This window comes from Chrysemys picta, chromosome 5 (assembly GCF_011386835.1).
Source record: "Chrysemys picta bellii isolate R12L10 chromosome 5, ASM1138683v2, whole genome shotgun sequence".
NCBI lineage: Eukaryota > Metazoa > Chordata > Testudines > Emydidae > Chrysemys > Chrysemys picta.
In genome coordinates, this window is record NC_088795.1 from 141,398,167 (window position 1) to 141,423,174 (window position 25,008).

Here is a 25,008-nt window from a genome sequence, read left to right on the forward strand (position 1 = left end):
GATCAAATTTGCAGAGTGATTTGCCGACACGCACCCAGAAAAACTATTTCAAGGAAATCACGATCTGCGCACACAGCCCAAAGTGTGTCACATCCTCCGCTAGTGACTGGTCCACACAAGGATTACGACAGTTTACTACTACCACCGACTAGCTGACTGACTTCTTCAGCTCATGGGGTAGAGGCCTGGGGTATGGTACTAGGGGTTATGGGTTTGAATCCTCCCAATAGCCTATTCATTGGGTCTGTATATGTTGATCTTCAACAAGCAGAAAGAAACTAAAATCTGTTGTGTTACCTAGTCGTGAAATAATTGCTCATCTCTAATTACAAAAATATACGTGATTTACATATGCAAAATGTATTGATTCACATGTATTAATCATTCAGATTTAGGCTTGGAAGAATTAGATTTTTTAATGAGTAAATGTCAATTTCACCATACTCTTACAAACCGACAAAAAAGTAGTTCCACTGATGATAATCGAAATGTACAGCTAGGCCAAGTGAGATCGATGCTGCTTGAGAACTGACCAGAGTCTGAGTTAAGGATATTTATTTTGTGGGGGTTTACATGTGATGCTGATGATATTTTAATAGTTATCAAAGCTTTTAGGTTTTTGAATCTTAGTGTTTACGGTCATTAAATAATTATTGCCCAACCCCCGCATTGTCTGACCGTCAGAATGTCCCACAACAGCGAAAATGTAAACAGATAAAAATAGAAATGTTTAAAAATAAATCTTGACATTATCCATCAAAATGATAACACCACAAACGGAATTCTGCCCCGTCTACTGATACGTCGGTAGCACCTAGTAGCCTCCATTAGTGTTGGGACCCCATTGTGCTAGGGGCTGTACAGATATAGTAAAGGACAGTTCCTGCTCCAGGAGCTCAGTAGGCGAGTGACCTCTCTCTTGTGTGCAGGGCATTCCATTCTAGACACACGGGTTACTGAACAGCCTCCTGGTCAGTATTAAGACTTAGCGTTTTTAGACTCATCGTTGTAATTTGCAAAATCCAAAGCCACTGAAGCATGCAGGGGCCTCTTCCAAATTATCTTTATCTTCTCAGCAGATGAGGATTTGCACATCCCCTGGGCAGCTCCCAAGGTTACTGCACCCTGGGGGGAGTATCACACTTCTGGACAGGTGTTTACAGAGACGCAGCTGTGTGAACTGGGCAGTCGCAGCGTGGAAAGGGCAGGCGCAGCTGTGTGAACTCTCACGCCACCCTTGCCCGTCAGTGAAGCCTGCAGGGCACATGCAGCGCTCTGCTCCTGGTTGAGGACTGCCCTAGAATTCCCAGAGCCGAGTTCAGAGGGGACGGAGATGGGGCTGTGCATTTCCCAATGGCAAGCGGCTTTATGAGAGTCTAAGGGAACTAAGGGGTCAGAGCCAGTAAGTGCATTAGGAAAAGCAGGTACCAGGAGAGGGTGGGAAGAGTTGTGCTGAGATATCCCCTCCCCCACCACCCACTTAAAACTCCCACCGTCTCCCAGACCATGATCTTGCTCCCATTGAAGTCGAAGGCAAAATCCCCATAGATATCCGTGGGAGCAGGATCAGTCCCCGGGAGGCTACATTTCACCAGCCTGGACTCCCTTGCATCAGTGTCCTAATGTGTAACTTACACGTCCCCTCCAAATCCGGCCCTGCGAGGCAGATCTTTGCTATTCGATCGCGTAGCCCAGTGCCTGTTCCGTGCAGAATTGTTCCCTGCAGCATCTGGATGGAGACAAACTCAGACGGGGAGGTGTCTACAGCCCCACTTGCCCGCTGGGCCAGCAATCCACAGACTCGCAGGAGCGTTGGCAGAAGAATGGGTCGTGGTGTCTCATAGGCAGAGAAATTCTTTATGGGCATCATGGGCGCTCCGCTGCTCTGAAAACTCAGGAATTTAGACTGCGTGGGAGCACGGGCTGACGGTACCGAGCCTGAGAGACTGCAGCAGGAGCGGGAGAGACTGGCAGAATGGGAGCGGCACAGGCCAGACCGCCTGGGTGCTGCCTCTCCTGGTCTCCATCAGAGCCATGAGGATCTGCACCCACTGATCTGCTGCAGCCATCACTGCTGTAATGAGGAGGGAGAAGGGAGGGAATGATCAGACAGATCAATTTCATTAACAACCTGCCTTCGGAGCAAGGAGGCACCTGGCAGCAGAGGCTGGCAATTCAAAGGAGGCTGGTGGAAAGGAGTGTAGGATGGTACAGCTGTATGTCACTCAAAAGAGCGATGAATACTTTAGCAGGGCACTTGGGGGTTGAGGGGGGGAGATGTCTCCAAAGCCTAGCAAATGTTAGAAGTGCTAATGGAACAACCCCCATCCTCCCCTCCCCCCAACTTACACCTTCCCCTGCAGCACTGGAAACCTAACCAAGACAACACTGCACATGAAAAGCAGAAAGCGAAACTCATTATAAACAAGAGTGAAACAGGTCAGTGTGGTTTCACTGCCGAAGAAGAACGAAGTGAACAAACAAACATCAGTGGTAAAAGGCCAGACGGTGGAACCTGAAAAGGATTTTAAACTTCTAAGATGTGATAATGTCCTACAGGCAGGCCTGCTGACAGCAATTCTGGGCCCCAGGGCAGAACAGTCAATGGCGCACGGCCAGGGTCTCCACATGCCTGCCCGGCTGCCTTCACCGCCGCCGGTACCACCACGCACGCCTGGGAGCCCTGCCTGCCCTGGTGATTTAAAAGGGCCCAGGGCTCCCAGCCACCGCTACTGCACCGGCGGGCCCCTGGGCCCTTTTAAATCGCCTGGGCCCCTGGGAATTGCCCCCTTTGCCCATCCATCTATCGGCAGGCCTGTGATACATGAGATGCCATTTTGGGGGTCAAAATACAACGGTTTTTTAGCCTAAAGATATTGCCATGCAAAAACCCTTCTTCCCAGCAGCCCGACAACTCACTGGTCAAATCCAGATCAGTGCTGTCTAAATGTCAGATACCAAACCCTGCTGCAGCACCTGAGCTCGGTTTGGGTTTAGATGGCAATGGCTCATCCCTGGAGAACTAAACAGGATCTCTCAGTCGCTCAGCTGCAACCTACTCTCAGAACCACCCCTGGTAACCACACAGCAGGCCCTGAGCAGATTCTCCCACACCTGCCGTGGCCTTACCAGCTCTTTTGAAGGCAAGCGCGGAGCAAAGGCCGAGGGAAACCTAAGGATCGCTCTTCATGAACAAGACCTTCCCCGCCGGTAACAGGAGGATGGGGGCTTTCCCTCTCCATGGGATCTTTTCTCGTGGCACCCCTAGGTTTGTGGGGGGGGACATCAAGCCCTGTTCTGCTCTCTGCTTCTTGAATCCTGGCTTGACTTTAGCGTTCGTTCGGCTGCTCTTTACTCTGGCGGCCTGGGGGGTTTGATTTCAGGCTCGCGATCTCTGTCCGCAGCCTTCACTGAAGAGCACTAATACTTCGCTCTTAGCTAGAGCTTTTCAGCCACAGCTTTCCATGTGCTTTGCAAAGGGCAAATAGAATTCTTCCCATTTGCATTGAGGCGAAGGCCAGAAAGCACCATTAAAACGCTCCGGTCTGACCTCCTGCATAACGCCAACCAGTGATTCCCGCCGCAGGCACAGGAACTTGTGGTTGAGTTAGCACTTCTCTTTCAGAAATCCACAGCATGCCTCAGTGAGTTGTTCCACTCGTTAATTACTCCCGCTGCTAAAAGCTGATCATATTCCCAGTTTGAATGTTACTGACCTCAACCTCCAGCTGATGGATCTTGTTATGCCTTTGTCAGTAGATTAAAGAGACCTCTAGGATCGATGGTCCTTATGGGGAAACTGAGGAACAGCAGTGCCGAGATGGGGCTCTGAAAAGCAGCTATGTCCTACTGGCACCTTCCTTCTCAGCAGACCCGCTCCCTGCATGGACTGAGCCGTGTTTCCTGAGCTGTAAACACAGCTAGCCCCACTAGCCCTGTGGAGCCTCCAGCAGGGCTCTACCCTGGCTTGGGCATCAGCAGCAGAACAAGCTAACTATGGTCCCAGCGCGAAATCCCTTTTTCGGTGACGGAGAACCCAGCTTGACTCTCCGAGCCCCAGGGGGTCGGGGGTGGGGATCTGCAGGCCCAGCAGTTGGAGACACTTTCTTATTGTCAACGGAGCAGAGTTGATGCAATGAACATGGTTCCCCACAGTGCTCATCACTGTCACTTTCCCACGCTGGGACTCCCTGTGCTTACTGAAAAGCAGAGATAGGTTCTCTCCTCTTGCAGTGCAGGGTGGGCTGGGGATGGGGCACTGGACTGGGAGTCTGAGAACATAGTTTCTCTTCCCGGCTCTGCTACTGATCCGCTGTGCATCCCTGGGCATGCTCCCTTCCGACAGCAGAAGATAGGCTGGGAAAGCAAATCCCTTGATTAATTCTTTAACAATTAGCAAACGTGGCAGAGAATAACAAACGTGGGTTTAGGGGTTAAGTGCCATGTCTCGGAAGGACAGAAATCCTACTTGCCCGGACTACAACCCGCTACCTTGAAGGATTAATGAGTTTAATACAGATTTCCTTCCCAAATGTCAGCTCTGAAAGCAGCCTCGCTGTATCCAGGTACAACAGAACCCTGCCCTCAGCCAGGCGCACAGGGAACGTTCATTAGAGACAAATGATTCCAAACAAGCAGTTCAAGAACCGGAGAAATCTCTGCTCTAGACACAAAGCTCCCTGTCTAGACACACCCACCAGGACCAAGAGACAGATTCTCAAGATAATTCAGGTCTGTTGTGCTCAGCTGCTCTATTGCAGAAGCTGCACTTTGCTGACAGTAAAATTACACCCGAGAGCCGTTAAACTCCCCACACACCGGATTCCACAGAACCGGGTCCAGTTACTAACTTGCTGGTTTGACCAATTCACCTCCAATCCACCGTAGGACCTGGCGTTTCAATACTGTTCATAGACTTGATCCTGCAAGGGGTTCAGAACCCTGGCCCCATTCCAGCAAAGCACTTCTGATCACGGCGTTTGAACTGCAAGGGAAGCACATGCCTAAGTGCTTTGCTGGAGCGGGACCAGCGTTCCGAACAGCGGGCAGGACCGAGCCCTAATTTCCTGGGCTAACGAAGATCCAAAGACGTTGTACGGGACAGAGTGCAATAATGAATTGCTGAGGGGCTGCAAAGGAAACGGGAGAAAGGCTCAGACGAGATCTGACACACAAGAAGGTTTTTTCCTCCAAGGGGCAGATGCCATGAGGGGAGAAGGGTGTTGCCCCAGTGCACAGAACATGCGAAGGGATGGAGATAAAGCCAGTGCCGGGTGAGAGGAAGGGAAAAGGAAGACAAGAATTGTGAAATAAACTGAACGTGTGCAGGGCATGTATCTGACCAACACTACACTAGTATCTGAGCGCCTCAGAATCCTTAATGTATTTCTTCTCACAGCACCTGGTAAGGCAGGGCAGGGCGATTGCCCCGTGCTACAGCTGGGAACGAAAGCACAGAGACTGAGTGACTTACCCAAGGTCACCCAGCAAGCCGGCGGCAGAATGGGGATTTGAACCCAGATCTCCCAAGCCTTACGGAAATCAATGACAAGCCAAGGGAGCTGGCTGAGAACAGGGCGACTGTGCCCAAAGTGGCCAGACCCGCCGCCTCAGGAGTAGGACTCACCATTTTCCGTTGCATCTGACAGCTGCTCTCACCAGCTGCTCATTCTTAACAGCTTCAGGAAGCCGTACGCCGGAGACGGTGACAGATCCAGGAGAGAGACTGTCACTGATGGGCTCGGACTGGCCGCTGCTGACCAAGCCAGGAGCCTCACACCCTGCGAGTGTGGATAAGATGTTGGGCAAGTGCCAAACCTGGGCTCTTCTACTGCTTGAAGCGAAGCACAAAGTAAAGCGAGGCTCCCGTGCCAAGGCTGAAGAGTGTAAAATCCCACCTGCTCGGCCCCGCCCGCTGCCCCGCAAGAGAGGAGCGTTCCCAAGGGTGCTGGATCAACTGAAACACCCGAGGTGCTTTAATGGCCGTGCAGAGATTGAAAATACATCTCAGAGAGAACGAACGCTGAGTCCGACGCGGTGGCGCTGGTGGGAGCCTGCATAGCCCAGTCCCAGCCTGGGGAATGAACTCCCACAGGGACAAAGAACCATCACAAACCTCCCCCGTTCTGTGCCGAGGGCTGGGTGCACTTCTCCGGCCGGCCTCCTCTGACATCGACATGGCGCAGCGCAGGCATAGTAAATATGTTCCAAAAACCCTCTCGTGACAAACCTCTCCACCGCACACACACCTCTCCCCCGGGGAGCTGATGAGAGAACAAACCACCCGGGATCGATACGATCCCCACCGCCGAATGCACGGCTGGAAGGCGCTCAGATACCACTGGTGAGGGCAGGGTAGGAACCCGCCCAGGAGGAGCAGCCAGAGCTTCTAACTTCCGTCCCACGCCTCATCCACACCGCACTGCTACTACTGAATGTTGCGTTACTGCAAGTGACCCTGTACAGTCCAAGTTACTCATCTGTGTGCACCAGTGGAGAAGGCATCGGGCAGGGAGCCAAGAGGCTGGAGTTCTGGGTCAGAGCTGGGAATGGAAGTGCTGTGTTTCCACCCAATGCCCGTGCCTCAGTTTTCCCATCTGTAAAATGGGGCTCGCAATGACCTACTTTGGTAAGCACTTTCAAGATCGATGGACCAAAAGGGGCTTTACGGGGGTACAGCACTGCTATGAGAGCGAATGACTCACACCGTCAATGGGAATGCCAGGAGGGCTTCATGCTGCCCATTCAAAGCGAGAGAGGAAGGAATTTACTGACTTCCAGTTCTGCGGATCTCAACAGAAAACTGACATGACCCCTCACAGGTTTCAGTCTGACCCACGGCCACCTGGTCAACATCAACTAAAGTAAATGAGCATATTTATGTGCACCTCCCCCCCCGCAGAGTTTTGAGCTGAACAAACTGCCTTTAGATGTATAAACCCCTCTGACCTATCAAAACCCACACAATTTACCAATTAACTGTATAGACACCCACTACTCCAGCCTGTGTGTGCCAGCTTCAAAGATCCCCCTGTACAATACCAGGCATCAAAGCCCTGCTGGGGTCAACTGCTTGCTCTCTGCAAGCCCACAGCTGCTTTTTAATGAACCCCCCTTCCCCCGACGGCTGATCTAAAATTCTCTTCGAAAAACAGTGGCTGCATGACAAACCTTTGAAACAAAAGGGCTCCTTAAACCCTGCTTGCAGGTGATAAAACCAGAGTGCACCGAGCATCACAGCGGAGAGTTTAAAACAAGATGGTGCTACCCTCTCAAAATGTGGTTTGAGGTTTTTTTCCAGGCATTTCGTGAGCCCTCGTTATCTATGGGGACGGGCAGCAGAACTTCGCTAAGCAGACGCGAAAGGAGGAGCTCCGCCGTGGACGTTCCTGGACAGCGTCCTACAGAGCGGGAAGGGACAGGCTGACGATGCCTTTGTCCATGCCGCCCTCCCCGGATGGCTCCCACAAGGCCTCGGGATGGGGTGCGAGAGGGGACTGTGTGCTGCATGGGCCCCCTTCCGAGGGGCGAGTCTTTACGCATCACCAGGACAATCTACCAGAACGGCCCGTGCGGCGTCTGTGCCATGCCCAGGTCTGCCCAGGCTCAAGGAGCTGAGGCAGCCAGACACTCCGGGTCTTTGGAATCTGAACCCAAGGGGCAGGGTGGGTACTGGGTGGGAGTCGGCCAGGTGGTGGCTGCAGGTTTCCCTGGGCCAGGTTCCCTGGCCTGTGCTGGACTGGATGGTCAGAACGGTCCCTTCTGCCCCTGCAAGCGATGAGTGCACAGCCACTCCCAAAGGGGGGCAGGCAAGGACCCCCCAATTAACAGACCCAATACCCCCCCATCAGCCAAGCAGGACCGGGAGGATTCCCATCACTCCCTGCACATCAGCCTAGCCTCAAAGCGGAAGGCCCAGAGTTTGCACCATCCCAGGAGCGCTCTGCGGTTCCAGCCACACCCGGCGCTGGGCTAATCCGCTCTGCCTGCCCGGCCGAGGAACCCGCACAGGCCTCGCACCAGGAAAGAGTTCTGAGCCACGGAGAGGACAGTCAGTCCACACACGCCTCCCAACTGGGACTTGACAGACTTGAGCGGGGAGACAGAGAGTCATCCCACTGCGCTTCCAGCACAACCACGGGACAGGAGCCCATCAGATCCCTCCCGCTGGCACTCAGGCCGTCCGCCACCTCACTGCCAGCCTTGCGATAGAACGGGCTGCTGGGGGAACCACCGATGCCTCTGGAGAGGCTCAGCTCCCGCACTCAGGTCCCTCATCCCAGCTGGAGAGGTGCCCCCGAGCCTCTAACGAGCAACCCCGGGCACGGGCAACTCTTCCCAGCTGCCCACCTGCGAGGCCAAGCTCCGAAGAGCTCCACCATCTGCTCTGAGGGGCAGCTCCTGCTGACAGCACGAGCGGGCAGAGCGTGGGGGGTGAGCAGAGCAGGATGGAGGTGCAAGGCCGCTGCACCCTGGGACTGCAATGGGCGCTGCAGAGCACAGGGGGGAGATGTGTGAATGTGGGAGCAGGGCTATCCTGGCTTGGTCGGGGAAGAGGATTTCATTTTGCAGGTACAGAACTTAACTCTACAGGACAATTCTTCACGTGGGTTTGTAGGGTCCCCCCACTCCATTCACTGCGCAGCACATCTACGAATGGAACCGAGAGCCCCATTCAAAGCCCATGGGATTCTTTGGGTCTAAGGGTGCTGGATCAGGCCCCAGGTGCACAGATTTCAGGACAGAGGAGAGGGAAGGGCTCAGTTTCCTCAGCAGACTGGGACAGAGAAAGCAAAGAACAGAACTGAATGATGGGGAATTCAATGGATGCCGCCCACGGTGTCGGCGGACAGTTGGGAATTTATTTCCTTGTGTTATCTCTGGCGCTCAGCACCTCACACAGTGGCACTCACTTACCTTTGACTGAGGTCCAACCACAACTGCAAACCTCGCGTGCCCTGTGGAGCGCGGCGCGTATCATTGCTTGTCACTAGAGAGAGCTGCTGGAACAAATTGATTAGAGCGACGAGATTCCTGCACAGTATCAACTGGATGTTCTCTTTGCCATCAACATGCAAGTGACTGGCTTCTCCTGACGCGTGCCACAGCCCAGCCCGAGCTGCTGCGGACCACGGACAGCAATAGAATAAAATAAACAAAAAAATAAATCACCTTTTAGTATTTAAGCTGCAGGATGTTTTCTTCCGACACTAGGAAAACCAGCAATGGATTTGGGAGAGGAGAGAACGGAAATCTACTTTCCTTTGCTCCCACAAAGTGGCTTGGTTTTGAAATCAGAGCCGCAATGTTACAAACAGGCAAAGAGCTACTTTTAATATATATATAGGTTAGGCTTGACACTCAATAAGCTCCTGTATTAAAAAGCCCCAGAGGAAGGTTTTCCAGTGTACAAGGTGGGGGATAGACACACAGCTCCTACTGAAAGGCAGGGCAGGGACACAACTCACTTCCAAGTAGGGTATCAATCATGTCCCACTTCAGAAGCCTGCTGGCACCCCAATGCATCCACTGAACGGACTCTTTGGGAAGCCGTTTGACGATCTCAAAAGGTCAGGGCTGCTAACGGGCAGTATCCTGTGGAAGAGCCTAGCAGAGGATGGAAAATCTCGTGGGGCGCATGTGACCAGCAGGTGGTCCTGGCTCACTGCCTGTATCCATCTGAAAAGGGGAGGCAAGGATGCCAATGCATCCTAGTCAGAGGGCAGCATCTGGACCACGCCAGTCTGTTCCGCAAGGAAACGTTCAAAGGGCTTCTGATCCATTGACAAGAACCCCGGTGTTCTGGGCCTAGGAGGAATCACTAGTGAAATGCAGCAGCTTTAATTAGAGTCCCGGCGTTCTCAGAGCCCTGCTCTGGGGTCACGGATCTCCCTGCCAAGGCAGAACCTGGGCCAGCTCCATCTGGCGTGCCGCTCTCAGAAGCAGCCGAATTATGCTGAGGGCTTGGCATGCTGGCAGCCTGCAGCCCTGCTATTGAGATCATACAGACGACTTCTTTGCAAGGTTGTCACAGGCCAGAGGAGAGGTGATAGCTCTGACAGATACCATATTTCCACATGAGAGTCACAAGCTGGGCCGCCCTTCAGAGCAGCATCCCAAGAACGAATGTCAGATGCTGCAGGGTAATGTAGAATTCAAAAGGTATCATGAACCCGTACAATATGCCACCGGGATAAACTTGTACGGGTTGCCTTCTTGGGGCTGATCTCCTTGGGTAGGTTACATCAGCAAGGTAGCGATGCTAGAGTTAGGTTTGAGGCAGCCCGTTCATTATTTGTTTCGCAGAGGCCCCAGCTCAGATTGGGGGCCCACTGTGCCAGGTGCTGCACAGATACATAATGCGAGACAGTCCCTGCCACAGAACGCTTGCAGTCTGAATGGGCCAGATCCACACAGGGTGGGAGGGGAAACTGAGGCACTGAGAGACCCCCCCCCCAAGAGCACACAGCAGGTCTGTGGCAGGGCTGGAAACAGAACCCAGGTCTCCCAGTCCCGTGCTCTACCCAATGGAGCTCCACAATATTTCAGGCACCTATAATCTTTAACCGGATGAATTTAAGAATAGGGGAGAGGGAAATTAACGAACCGTCAAGTCTTGCAGGGGCTGAGATCTGGGAAGCTCTGACTGATTCTCCCCAGGGGAAAGGGTGGAAACCCCCCGGCCTGGGACAGTTGGAATTGGCCTCGAAGATAAGCAATCAGAAGTGCAGTGGGGAGCCTGGCGGAGAAGCACTAAACCACCCAGCAGGCGAGCAGGGTTTTTTCCACCCTAGATCCCAGCCCATGAAGCCTCGTTATGGGGTCACACAGCAAGCGCTTCTATCTGGTTCAGGGTGAACGCTGCCCAGCTCCCTCCTCGGCCAGCCAGCTTGCCACTTGTTCTGCGCGTCTGACCCCGTGCATTGCTCTGCGGGCCCTCATGATACCGCGCAGCCCGCAAGAGGCTACTCAGCTAGCTAGGGACTGTTATGGCCCCCGTCACCTCAGTCTGAGCAGCCAAGTGTCCCAAAAGATTAGCCCCTCTAGTGAGTGCCGAGCTGGGAAAGAAATGGCTGATGAGAGAGTCCAGAGGAGCCTATGGTGCTCACTCAAGTGGCTACCTCTGGACAATTCGCCATCACGGGTTTTGATTGCAGGCTGCTTCAGTGTGCTCTCGTATTGAAATCGCTGAGGACGCGGTAAAAGGCAGTTTCCGACGGGGCCCATTGCCCCGATCCGGCCCCAGATGTCCAACTCAGCATCCAAATGCATCAAAGGGAAAACACAATGGAGCCTGGTACAGCAGTCCTGGTGGCGAAGGGGGTCAGAGCCGGAGCAGAAACCGTTTTTCTCACCTTTGTCGCTTAGACCCACTAACATCTGCGCTCTGATTTTTGCTCTAACTGCTCTGGCTACGCCATTGGGGCAGGTAAATGAACGATTACCCCCCCCCCAAGCTGCCACAGCACCAAAAACCCCTCGACGGGTGCCTCCTGCCCCCAACACTGGCAGTGAATTTGTGAGCATTCACTCGGCATCTTGGGCAAGTAGATCTGTCTCCTACCATAGGAAACACTGGGCAGCCCAGACGGCTAATTGGGGGCCAGCTGTGGTGGTGGCCAAGCTGTCTCACCGGGACAGAGACCCCAACAACTCATTTCACACAACTCAAGTGAGCCCAGGGAATAACCCCCCGTCCCTGCTGGCTGGATTGGAATTGGAGATTTAGCAGCTAAGAGACTCCCTACCCCATTACTTGACTCATGCATTGCGGGGATAAAGGAAAAGTAAGTACCCGGATCACCAGACGGGCTCACCTGGTCCGTCTAACCTCTGGCACAGAAATGCTACACCCAGGAGTACTATATGTTTAGCAATAGCCCCTCAGCAGGCTTATTGCCCCATTCCTGCTCCTTGCTAGAGGTCCCAGTTGGTTTGTTCCTCTGAGAGGAAGGCACTGCCTCTGGGCTCAAGCAAACAGCTAACGCCCCAGCTATGGGCTCCTGAAAAAAACCCAGCGTGTGTCTGTGACTGTCCTAGCACGGCTGGGAGCCCTCGCCTGAAAGCCGTCAGCTGTCTGATCTGCTTCTGCTCTAGAGGCAATTTGTGCCTGTTTGTCATCGGGTGCATGACACAGCACTGGCAGGAGCGGCAAAGCCCTCTGCTTCTAAGCCACCCGAGTGGAAACCATCAACCAGTGGAGTACTGCAGAGAGTCCCACCCTAGTGTGTGACCTGCAATCGAATGGATTAGGCACAGCGTGGCACATCTGGACTCCCGGGTTCAAGGCCCCTGACTCGCCATGTGACCGTCACTTCATTTCTCTGCACCTCTGTTTCCACTCCCTAAATTAAATGGGGCAGCACGTACTTGGTGAAGTGCTTTGAGATCCATGGTACAGAAGGGCTATTGGTACAAAGTACTAGTAGGATCACATGCAAGTGTTTGGAAGTACATGGGTAGGAAACTATCCAGTACAGGCAGGATGATGAATGGGATGATCCTATAAAAGTCTCCTCCAGCTCTGAGTGTTCAAAAGCTTTGGTATGTCAGAGAACCTGCCCACAAAGCTGCCAGAGCGGGGCGGGGCGGAATCCAGCATTGTCTCAGAGTCATTCAACCCGAAACAAGTGCAGGTGAGGAGAGGTTGGGACAAGAGGTGGGGAAGGAAAGGACACACCAATGCAGAACAGGGGAGCGGCAGAATGCAGCCCAGCTGGATTTACACAGCTAACCTGGCAGCTGAGACACTCAAGGGGGGAAAAAGATAGAGGGAAACCTAAGCACCCTGCAACACAGGAGTGAGAACGAAAGGGGTGTGGGGGTGGAGGTCTGCCTCCAGTTGACACAAGAGATGAGGGGCTGGAGGGAGAGGGAAACACACCAAGACAGAAGGGAGTTAAGATTCTCAATGTAAGTTGCATTTAGAATAATATATAAAAAAGAATATATGGAGATATACCTATCTCATACAACTGGAAGGGACCTTGAAAGGTCATCAAGTCCAGCCCCCTGCCTTCACTAGCAGGACCAAGTACTGTCCCTGACAGGTTTGTTGTTGTTGTTGTTGTGTGTGCCCCATATCCCTAAGTGGCCCCCTCAAGGATTGAACTCACAACCCTGGGTTTAGTAGGCCAATGCTCAAACCACTGAGCCCCCATTAACAAGAGAGAGAGAAGATACAGGGGTGAAACCAGTGACATTGACAGAGACTGGGGTGTGATCAGTGACACAGACAGCAACACGAGTGTGCAAGACTACTAATGTGCACGCGCATCAGCTACCCCAGGCCTAGCATTTTGCACGTGCATTCTGGGCACTTTTGCAGATTTGGGGCCCAAGAAGGAGGTGAGAGTCCTGGGGGCAGCACAAGCCCCTGGGCCCTACGTCAAAGGTGGGGTCCCAGCTGGAGTCCCAAATCCAAAGGCCGATCAGGCCACCTCACGGGTGAGCCTTCATGGACAGATCACATGGATGGCCAGATGGGAGCCGAGAACAGATGCAAGTGACCTCCCACCCTCTCCGGGGACCCAGGCCAGGTCTCTCCTGCACAGCTGCTCCATGGGGAAGGGAGCTCAGCCTCCTCCCCCAGTTGTTAAAGGGGTCACACAAGGTGGGGGAGGGGGCTGTGTTGTTGCACTGTCACCCCTCCATCTGCCTGGGGAGGGCGAAAAGATCATTGGCACAACAGGCCCCCTTGCCAGAGATTGCTACGGTGTGGCAGACACACACACACACACGCACACACACAGCATGCGAGCGAGCTCCTGCATGGTGTGGATGGAGCCCTGTACTTTGTCTCTAGGGAGGGGCAGGACTGGACAGCTCCACAACCAATCCCGATGATTCAAGCAGTGCACCCCAAATGCAGAACCTACACAAGATGACCCCACAACATTTGGCGGGTCCGTGTAATGGGCTGGCAAGGTTCCTCCCACCCAGTTAGCTGGTGTGGAATCTGCTAGGAAAGGGTTAAGTGGCTCAGAAGCAGATGGGAGAGGCTCTCTGGGGAGAGAAGATTGAGGGTGTGGGCTGAGCACTGAGGAGGGAGGAGCCCTGGGAGACAGCTTAGCCTGCAGCGAAGGTTTGAGATGACACTTGTTACCTTACTGGGGATGAATTTGGAGCTGAGAATGGCAGAGAAGGGGTGACTCACCAGGAATTTAAAATCACTTTGGGAACTAGAAATGAATGCCATCTATATCAACCCCAGAAAGTTGTAGAAGCGGAAGAGCTGGGCTGCAGGCATTCCAGTCCAGTCTTATCAGCTCCCAGCACATGCAGCAGGGCCCAAAACAGGGTCAAAGTCCACAACAGAAGAGAGAGATTTCACTACAAAACGAACAGTCAAACCCTCGTGTGCCTTCTGTTTACAGCACCCCCACTCCCAATCCATCTCCCATCCTGGGGGCATCCATTACCGCACCCCTAGTGTGCCTCTGAGCTGATCATTTCTAAAGAACCTTGAATGCTGGGTCAGAGGAGACAGCTGTAAAGTACCCACAGCACAAACTGTGACCCGTGGAAACACCGGTATTCTTTCTGCAGCTAATTACAATCCAGTGCAATCACCCCAAATGAAAGATGTTAAATAGCCAGGGTTAATGGCCATTCTGCGGCTGCAGAGGTAAAAAAAATCTAGAAACTGGAAACTAAATTCCCTGGGGGTAGGGATTGTGTCTTGCCATGTGCAGGCCCAGCACCCTACCCAATGGGGCCCAGTCCTGACAGGGGAGCTTTCCGCATCACCACAACAGAGATAATGCCACTAACAAATCTTATTCCCAGAACTGTGCAGATGCCATTAACAAGCTGTGGAACTCATCGCTGCAGGATGTTAGCGGCAAACAGCTCAGGGTTAGATTGTGTCTTGGACATTGTACCCATGCAAGGGAGGTAGAGGGAGAAAGAACCCCCCCACCACCCTTTAAGGGAGACCTGGCTCTTGGGTCTAGGCATGGAAGAGTAAGTATTTACTCACTGCCTAAAGCGGATGGGCCAGGAGGGGAAAGGAGCTCTCACTCACTGGCCAAAGCGGCTGAGCCAATCAGGGGAGTGAATGCGGGGTTACTAATTTACTGCCCATCTACTTACAAGCAGGGAAGGAACCATGTAGAGGGATGTCCGGGAGCCACCCTGCCTCCTCGGGCAGTGCCATTTACAGCCCACCAGATCTGTGCCCAAACTCACATCCTGTCCCTTAGTACATTTCCAGAAGGCAAGGCGTCTGTGGTTACAAAACCCAGCAGCGAAATGCGCTACTTGAAATGAGATCTTGTACTTACTGGACATTTATACACACGTGGGAGGAAAACAAGATCTGCTTGGAAACAGTCCAGCCACTGTCACATGTTCCATCACATCAGGGCAAAGGACAGAAACGTTGCCAGGAGAGCCCCAAACTCGGCAGTAACACAGAGGGGGAGGCGAGCACAAGCAAAGGTTTCAGCCAGTGGCGGCTACACATACAAGCAGATAACCCTCCCCCTCTCTAACCCCCAAATTGAGTGTCTGTCCCAATGACATTTGGAGGGAGACGGAGGGATATTCGGTGCCACATGCAGAACTGTTCTATGGTTAGCTAAAGCAGACTGTTTGACTGGCACCAAATGGCACTGGGTTTGCTTTCTAGAGACAGAAAGCAGCGCTCTGCATTGGAAAGTGGACGGAGACTAGCACCCCTTCGCTCCGCCGGAGCTGCCAGTCTTTGGCACCCACCATGCTTGCGCTTCAGGATTAAGTCAACCCGGCTATGAGAAATCAGGACGAAACCTAACGCGAGAGGCCGATTATCCCACAGCTGCTGCTGCTGGGTTCTTGCACCTACCTCAGCAGCACTTGGTGCTGGTCACTGTCCGAGATACTGGGTTAGATGGACCTCAGGTCTGCTCCGGTCTGGCAGTTTCCAGGTTCCTACAAATCAGCTTCTTCCTCAAACACCTGCCCAGTTCCTCCCAGAATATCCCTTATGCAGGAGGTAAACTCCCTCCCTCCCTCCCAAAAAAGAAATCCCTAAAGCCACCACCTTAGCTCCCTGCAAAAATCCCTCCTTAAGATTCACCTCTGCCGTGCTGAGGAACGAACCCCTATGCAGGCCATGAGCTGTGCCAATGTTTACTGTGCAGTTTGTTTAACTGTTGTCTTGCCTTCCACCCTCTCTTTGTATCATCCCCCTGCTGCATGTTGTCATAATGCACAACTGAGCTCTTTGGAGCAAGGGTTGTCCTTTCCCTCCATGGCTGTACAGCTGGGGCCCCGACTGCAGCCTCTAGGGGCTAACAGAATGCATACTAAGAATAATAGTCACCATAGTTTTCATCCTCCTCCTGAGTTTTAGTGGCAAAGACAAAGTGGTGTGTAAAGTTTCAAAGGCACACAACAGGATTCTATTCTTTCAAAAAGAATGAGTTTCCTGATCACCACTTGTGGAATGAGATTCGAAGGTTAAAATCAGCAACAGAATTGGAGGAGAAATGCCTTTTCTACAGGCAGAAATACACTCCCACATCCAGTGACTGACACAAGAGACTCAAGGACGCTCACTATTATTCCCACGTTGATGTGTGGGCAGCGTGCGATAAGTCAGCACACAGGGAGGAGCGCCTACTGCCTACTGTGACTCAGTGAACAGAGCAACATGCTGTCATTGTATGCAAGAACTTGATACTTACGAAGAACACCTACAAAAGATTGTGTTTGTCTTGCTCAGGTTTCCATCATATGGCCCAACCCTCCAGAATTTTCGCTGCAGTTGGGAACAAATTAATGCTAGAATCAGACTTCACTTCAAAGAGGAAATGTGCGTCAACCTACAATGGCAGAAACTCGCATAGGTTCAACACAATGGGCTTCAACTGCTAATGAAACAGAACGCTGGGTGAAATCTAGTTATTGGGCTACAGTAAGTTTCAAACGTTCTCTCTCACCATATTAAAAGTATTTATAGTGCAAAACAACAAAAGGGACAGGAGGGTGAAGAGGGTCAGATTCTGATCTCGGTGTAAATCTGCCCACATTGGGAGTTGCTCCAAGGTTATACCTGGGCCCCCAAGATCAGAACTGGCCCTAAAATCTTGAAAACAGGATTTATCCCTTTCTTGGTAAGAACACAGTTGACCCTGTGTCGTGTTTTCTTATTCAACTGTGTTCCTCAAATATTATAAACCACAAACAAGCATAACACACTAACAATGTGTGTCATGTCCCCTTCTAGTGGCTAGTCCAATAGAGGATAACTACCTACTATTGCTGTCAGCTGATAGTTACTCCTTTAGTTCAAGTGATAGAAACATCTGTGCTGCTGTTCAGAAGGTCGCAGGTTCAAACGCTGTTGATGACCCAGGCCAGGAGGAGACAGGTTGTTAGGTGAACAGAGATGAATTTATTTTTCAAAGCATTTTGCAGGAAGCACTACTCCTGTAACTGAAAACTTTCTCCTTGGGATTCCGTTTAGACAAATTTAGATTCCATTTAGTCCACAGCCCCAAAATACCAGTCAGATAGCCGGGAAATAGCCAGAGCAGAGGGACATCTTGGCCACGCCCTCTTTCCTCAGCCACGCTCCCTCTGCTGGGGCTAGAAGGGGAGCACAGAAACTGCCCAACTCGCCCTACAATCGTCCACATGCAAGAGGAATCCTCTGCTGGCCCTTTAAGGAGGGCTGCAGGCTGGAATGGGGCCGAGGAGCTGGTGGACAATGAGAGGTAAATCTCAGGCAGTAAAGCAGGGTGCTAAAATCCCCAGGGTTTATTAACCCTTCACTGGCCACTGGTAATAAGCACCACTTGCGCTTCAATGCACAGACACATCAAGAGCGAAGTTTTGATCCAAAGAGGCTCTTTCCCACCACGCTGTCCCTGTTCCTCTGCGTTACTGTCCCTTCAGCCTCCAGGGTCGGTCCGGGATTTCACTGGGAGCCTGGGACTGCTGCTTCACTGGCCAGATGAGATGCAGAAGCCGGATCAGCCAGTGAAGGAGTGGGGCAGGGGGTACTGGGAGGCAGAGTGGTCTCGTGGTTAGTGAGCTCGTTGGGGCAGGGAAGTCTCAGGACGTGTGTATATAGCACATGACCCAGCAGGGACCCCAGTGACAACTGGCGCCTACGGGCACTGCTGCAATAAACACAGGTCTAGGAAACCCAGATATCCCATGTGACAGCCCCTGCAATTATCATTGGGATGCCCCACTCTGCCCATAATGCTGTCATGCAATATCTAAAACCCCCCTCAGCAGGGTTTGAACCTCAGGCCTTCAGCAGCACAGCGCAGACATCTGCCACTTGCGCCGAAGCAGTGGCTCCGGTTGCCAGCAGGAGTAGACTTTCATCCGCTCTTTGAACCCGCCACTAGGGGGTGTCACTTTACAATCACGTTACATTCACATCAGAGAGCTGCAATGGGTGCCAACCTAATCAAGTGCTAAATGGCTTCTATCACACAGCGCCCGTGTACCATGCTGAGGGCAGGGAAGCCATGTGCCCCTGGAAGGCAGGAACATCTCTGTTTTAAGGGCACATTCTGGGAATCCTTTTGGGTTACTCATAAGAACGGCAATACTGGGCCAGACCAATGGACCATCTAGCCAGTATCCTGCGTTCTGACAGTGGCCAATGCCAGGTGCCCCAGAGGGAATGAACAGAACAGGGCAACTATCAAGTGATCCAGCCCCTGTTGTCCAATCCCAGATTCTGGCAGTCGTAGGTTTAAGAATACCCAGAGCATGGGATTGCATCCCTGCCCATTTTGGCTAATAGCCACTGATGGACCTATCCTCCATGAACTCATCTAGTTCTTTTTTGAACCCAGTTATACTTTTAGCCTTCACAATATCCCCTGGCAACAAGTTTCACAGGTTGACTGTGCATTGTGTGAAGAAATATTTCCTTATGTCCGTTTTAAACATGCCATCACGATTTCATAGACCTCTATCATATCCCCCCTTAGTCGTCTCTTTTCTAAGCTGAACAGTCCCAGTCTTTTGAATCTCTCCTCATTGGAAGCTGTTCCATCCCCCTAATCATTTTTGTTGCCCTTCTCGTTACTGTGACGGGTTCCCCCCATGATGTCACCTGGAACTGGGGTACCGCTGAGCCCTCTGCCTCCCCAGCCTGGGCTCCCTCTGACCCCGTGATGCTGAGACACGCTACAATCGCCTCCGGGACGTGCTCACACAGACACTCACGGAGGCAGGGACACACCCAGCGGCAGTTACATGAAGGCTTCTCCCCAGCTCCACAGCCTAGGACCCCACAGCTGTACCGTCCTGACCAGGATATGAATTATTACCCTGTCCACCACTTCTAGAGTGCACGGACTCTTGTTCCTGAGCTGAGATTTCCCCCAAGCACATCACTCAAACCACACTGTCTTAGATAAACTATAAAACAGATTCATTAACGACAGAAAGGTAGATTTTAAGTGATTATAAGGGATAGCAAACGGATCAAAGTAGATTACCTAGCAAATAAACTAAAACTCAATATAAGCCTAATATACTATATAGGATTTGAATCAAGCAGTGTCTCACCCTGTTAGATAGTATAAACCGTCCACCAAGCTTCCATACACAGGCAGGCTTCCTTCTTCCTTGCCTGGGACCAGCACTTCCCCCAGTTCAGTCTTTGTGTGGGGACTGAGGCCCTTTGGTGACGTCACTTTCCCCTTTTATAGCTTATTCCACAGGGCGGGAACCCCTTTTGTTCCAAGCCAAGCTCCCAGCCCAGTTTGTGGAAAAATACAGGTACCAAAAAGGAGTTCAGTGTCCTGCAATCTAGTCACAAGCCCTTGCATGTCCCGATGAATCATGGCAGCCAGTATCCATAGGCTGGCTGAAGCATCCCCAGGACAGTTCATCGGGTGAAGATAAGCTTTCCCCATGGCCCATTGTCTTTGCTGATGGGCCATTCAACTCGAGTAGACCATTCACAGTGTGCGGCAGAACGGATGTAAAGATTTGGGGGTGTTACCCATGACAAGCACATTTGAAATAAAGATGCAGAGTCAATATTCATAACTCCGGATACAAAAATGAGACATTCATACTAATAGGATAATCGTATTAGCAAACCATCACTTTTCCATTGACACCTCACCACACATTCTGTATAAGATGCATCCTAATTATGCCATAATCATATCACAATCAAACCACTCTGATGAATATGGGGTGCAGAGTGTCACAGGTACCTCTTCCAATTCTAATATATCTTTTGGGGGGATGAGATGACCAGAATTACACAGTATTCAAGGTGTGGGAGTACCATGGACTTATACAGAGGGATTATGATATTTTCTATCATATTACCTAGCCCTTTCCTAATGATGCTAACAGTCCGTTCGCCGTTTTGACTGCCGCTGCACATTGAGCTGATGTTTCCAGAGAACTCTGACTACACAGTGACTCCAAGATCTTTCTTGAGTGGCAACAGCTCATTTAGACCCCATCATTTAGTATGTATAGTGGGGATTATTTTTTTTCCAAGGTGCATTACTTTACATTTATCAACACTGAATTTCATCTGCCATTTTGTTTCCCAGTCACCTAGTTTTGCCAGATCCCTGCATAACTCTTTACAGTCAGCTTTGGACTTAATTGTCTCGAGCAATTTTGTATCGTCTGCAAATTTTGCCACCTCACTGTTTACTCCTTTTTCCAGATCATTATGAATATGTTGAATAGGACCAGTCCCAGGACAGACCCCTGGGGGACACCATTATTTACCTCTCTCCATTTTGAAAACTGACCATTTATTCCTACCCTTTGGTTTTCTTTCAACCAGTTACTGATCCATGAGAGGACCTTCCCTCTTCTCCCATGCCTGCTTACTTTGCTTAAGAGCCGTTGGTGAGGGACCTAGTGAAAGGCTTTCTGTAAATCCAAGTACTCTAGATCACCCTTGTCCACATACTGGTCGACACCTTCAAAAGAATTCTACTGCTAGCCCTGGTTTCTGCTGCTAGGCTCTGGCCACCTAAAGGAGCTGCTGCCCAACTGGGAGGATGAAATCGGTCCCCGGCTGGCTGAGTGCGTGCACTCCCCTAATGCCTTCCTACATCTGGCATGTCACATGTTGATACCCCCTCATTCTACGAAGTCATTATGCGGGGGGCATTAGGGAAAGAAAGACATTCAGAGCACCTGGGGATCACAGGGTCTATACAAATAAAACTACCTTCAAGTAAACACGTTTGCCCTTCTGAACATCCGTAGGCGGGCGCCGGAAGAGCGGGTCTTACCTTCAGCCACTGGCGTGATGCTGATGACTTTAAGGTTCACGTTTGGAAGCGGAATGGCACAGACGTCCTTCCCCAGCCTTTGAATGGGAGGCAGAAGAAACGTGATTTCGTATTTGTGCAGTATCTTCAGAAACCCTACCTGGAAGGGGGGAAAGAAACGCAGGTTGCAGGGTCACCTTTGCCATCGTATTGAACACTTTGCAGCAACAACACCAACCACAGAAGTAAAATAACAAGGTGCCAATGAGAAAGGAACTGAATCCACGGGAACAAAGCCTAGTTTGAGGGGCAGGCTGGTCATTGTAGTTCTTTGTGTGACCGTAGTCAACTGAGATCAGGGCCTCACTGGGCCAGGCGCTGTACAAATACCTAGTGAGAGACGGTCCCAGCCCTGGAGAGTTTATAAATCTAAATAGGGAAGATGGAGAAGGGAAGGATTATTACTGCCATCACACAGAAGGGAAACTGAGGTACACAGTTACACAGGGCAGAGCAGGAAATAGAAGTCAGATCTACAGACACCCAGTCCAGTGCCTTAACCACGACACCACCCAAAATAAATGATTAGAACAAGGGACCAGGGAGCCGGAAGCTCCGAGTTTTCATCCCAATTCTTCCACCAACTCAGCGTGGCCTTTGTCGCTCCATGCCTCACTTTCCCCACCTGGAAACTGGAGATGGACAGTTCCACGAATGTGGGCGCAATGCTTTGAGGGTGTCTGACGAATGGCGCTGTACCAGGGCAAAGCGTCGCTCGGGACTTGGGTTGGAGGCCAAAGAAAGAGAACAAGTGTGGGGCACGCGCTTCTCTTTCGTGTCCCAGCTTGTTGCAGACGGGCCGCAAAGAAAAGGCAGCTCTCATTGTGCTCGTCAGGCAGAGTCTAGTGGGGGTGCAGGGAAAGGCCCCCAGGCTGATCTGCTGCTGGGATGGGTTCCTCAGCTATCAGGATAATTCTCCACTGATGTTCCCTGGCTGGGGTGGGGGGGTTGCACGGCTGGGAGAGGGAATGTGGGGGTGGGGTGATACAGCAGGGTGCAGGAGACTTGAAGGGCATGAAAACTGTGGTTCCACTACTAGGAAAGTCACAGCACCCAGGCCCTGATCCAACCCCCTATGTCCCTAAGCACCCTAAGTCAGTGGCATGGCACCAAAAGCAGGGGAGGAGGGCAGAGCTGATCAAGAAGTCCACGTATTTTGTTTGACATGAAATTTTCACATGAAAAAAATTCTGGTTTAGTCAAAAAAAAAGTTTCATATTTTTGCCAACACCCCCAAAAAACAGTTTTTGGGGTTTTCACAACCAAAAATCAAAATTTTTCTATTTTAAACTGTAAATTTTGGGATTTTGGTTTTGGTGTTCAAAAACCAGGAACAGAAATCGATTGGTTCTTTCTTAAATAAAAAAATGTTGTTGTTGTTGTTTTAAAAGGGGTTTTTTATTTAAATGAAATACTGGTTAATTTGAAAAAAATAAATGTATTTAAAATTAAATTTGAAATTCAAAACCTATGTTAAGGCCTAAACTTATAATAATCTACTAAAATCATTTAAATTAAACACAAAAAAGAAATATTAATCAGTATGTTTGCTGCCAAGTTAAGAAAGTCAAACCACTGAACTGGTGGAAGTCACTGGCTAAGACCCAGAACCACAGTTTGCTGAAGTGCTAAACCAGCTTTTGATAGTAGGAGTCTCTTCTGGGGGGTTCAGAAAGAATATTTTCTTCATTTCAGTTTGTTCATCCAGTTCAGTTCAATGACTAGTTCATTCAAAGTTAAGAAACCAGTTCAGAGTTGAAAAAGCAGAAAAGTTTGTTTTCCCCTTACAATCTATGAACCAAAACAAGGTGTTAGGGGATGAGATCTACTAGTTCTAAAATCTTGAAAGACATAACTGAATGCAATCAATTCAATATACTACTTCTACCGATAATACTTCCTATGTTTAATAAATCAGTTTATTTTAAATGCAAACCATGCTTTGATAAAAAAATTTTGCTTATGGTACCAGCTCATTTAAGGTAATTTAACTTTAAAAAATTAAATGCTGTTTTTGTGCATTTTAAATTCAATTTGAATGACAATCCAAACAGAGCCTGAACCAATCACAAGCAAATTAATCATCTAGTAAATGAGAATGGCATAATTCACCATTTCCTAACATAATAAAATATTAAAAATTAAGAATCTGAATAAATGTATGTCAAGCTAAATAACTGCTTAAATAAGCAATGCATATAGTGTAGTCTCCTGGTTAGCAAAAGGAAACACCAAGTTTAGTGTAAAGGTTCCATTTAGTGGCAAATCAACATGTTTTAATGGCTACCAACCAATCTAAAAAAATCAACCTTTCTTTAGGAAAATAACTGAAAAGTACAAATGAAAAACATAGAACCACAGGGTGAGAAGGGACCACAAGGGTCATCTAGTCTAAGCCCTGCCAAGATGCAGGATTTCTTGCGTCTAAACCATCTAAGACAGGTGGCTCCAGCCTCCTTTTGAAAACCTCCAGTGAAGGAGCTTCCACAACCGCCCTAGGCATCTGTTCCATTGTCCTACTGTTCTGACAGTGAGGAAGTTTGTCCTGAGATTTAATCTCAATCTGCGGTGCTGTAATTTGAACCCATCGCCTCTCGTCCTGCCGTCTGTGGCAAGAGAGAGAGCCACTTTTCTCCATCTTTTTTATGGCAACCTTTCAAGTGTTTGAAGATTGCTATCACGTCCCCTCTTTTCCAAACGAAACTTACCCAGTTCCTTCAGCCATTGCGCATATAGCTTGCATTCCATTCCATCCCATCCCTTTGATCATCTTTGTCACTGACCTCTGGATCCTTTCCAGTTTCTCTCCATCCTTTCTATACATTGGTGACTAAAATTGGACACAGTTCTCCAGCTGAGGCCTCCCCAGCGCCAAGTAGAACGGTACTGTCACCTCCTGTGACTTGCAGGCTATGCCTCTGTTAATGCAACCTAAATTGCATTTGTCTTTTTTGCAACAGCATCGCATTGCTGACTCATGTTGAGGTTGGGATCCACCACAACTCCCAGATCCTTCTCGGCAGTGCTGCTGTCAAGCCAGTTTCCCCCCATTCTTTATTTGTGCATTTGGTTGTTCTTCCCTAGGTGTAGCACCTTACATTTGTCTTTGCTGATTTTCACTTTGTTGTCTGTAGCTCAGTTCTCCAATTTATCAAGAGCCCTCTGAATTAAAATGATTAAAATAGTTTCCTGCCTGCCAATTAAAATCAGCCATTAAAAATCAATCCGCTCTGCCAAAAAAACAAGATGGGGGTTTGATGAAAACTTGGAACACTAAAGAAAAGCTTTCAACAACAATGATAAAAAATTGCTTTTGTTGAGATTTTTTTCACTCCACCAAAAAATAGTTTCCCAACGAGCTCGGGGTGGGGGGAGGGGGGTGACAGGATGCCAAGGGACAGAAGAGGCACCTCCTTGTACCAGACACTCCACATCCAGATCAGCCACAGACACATTAAGCAGGAGCTGGTTGGGCAAGGAACTGATGGGCAGGATCTCCTGGGCGCTAATATGAGCGGGGAAGGAGTCCAGGAGAGCTGCCTGTATTTTAAAGAATCCTTATTGAGGGCACAGGAACAAACCATCCTGATGTGCAGAAAGAATAAAAATATGGCAGGCAACCAGCTTGGCTTAACAGTGAAATCTTCAGTGAGCTTAAATTCAAAAAGGAAGCTTACAAGAAGTGGAAACTTGGACAGATGACTAGGGAGAAGTATAAAAATATTGGTCGAGCATG

General features: G+C 50.3%; 1 protein-coding gene across 3 annotated transcripts in view; it reads right to left on the bottom strand.

The window, feature by feature from the left end:
* Nucleotides 1-25,008, bottom strand: part of ADISSP (adipose secreted signaling protein) — a 165,108-nt gene that overhangs the window by 31,196 nt on the left and 108,904 nt on the right. For all 3 annotated transcript variants that reach the window (XM_065597386.1, XM_065597385.1, XM_065597384.1), the window contains one exon: nt 21,234-21,372. In XM_065597386.1, coding sequence (XP_065453458.1) covers nt 21,234-21,372 — 139 coding nt within the window. The remainder of the gene's footprint in view (nt 1-21,233; nt 21,373-25,008) is intronic.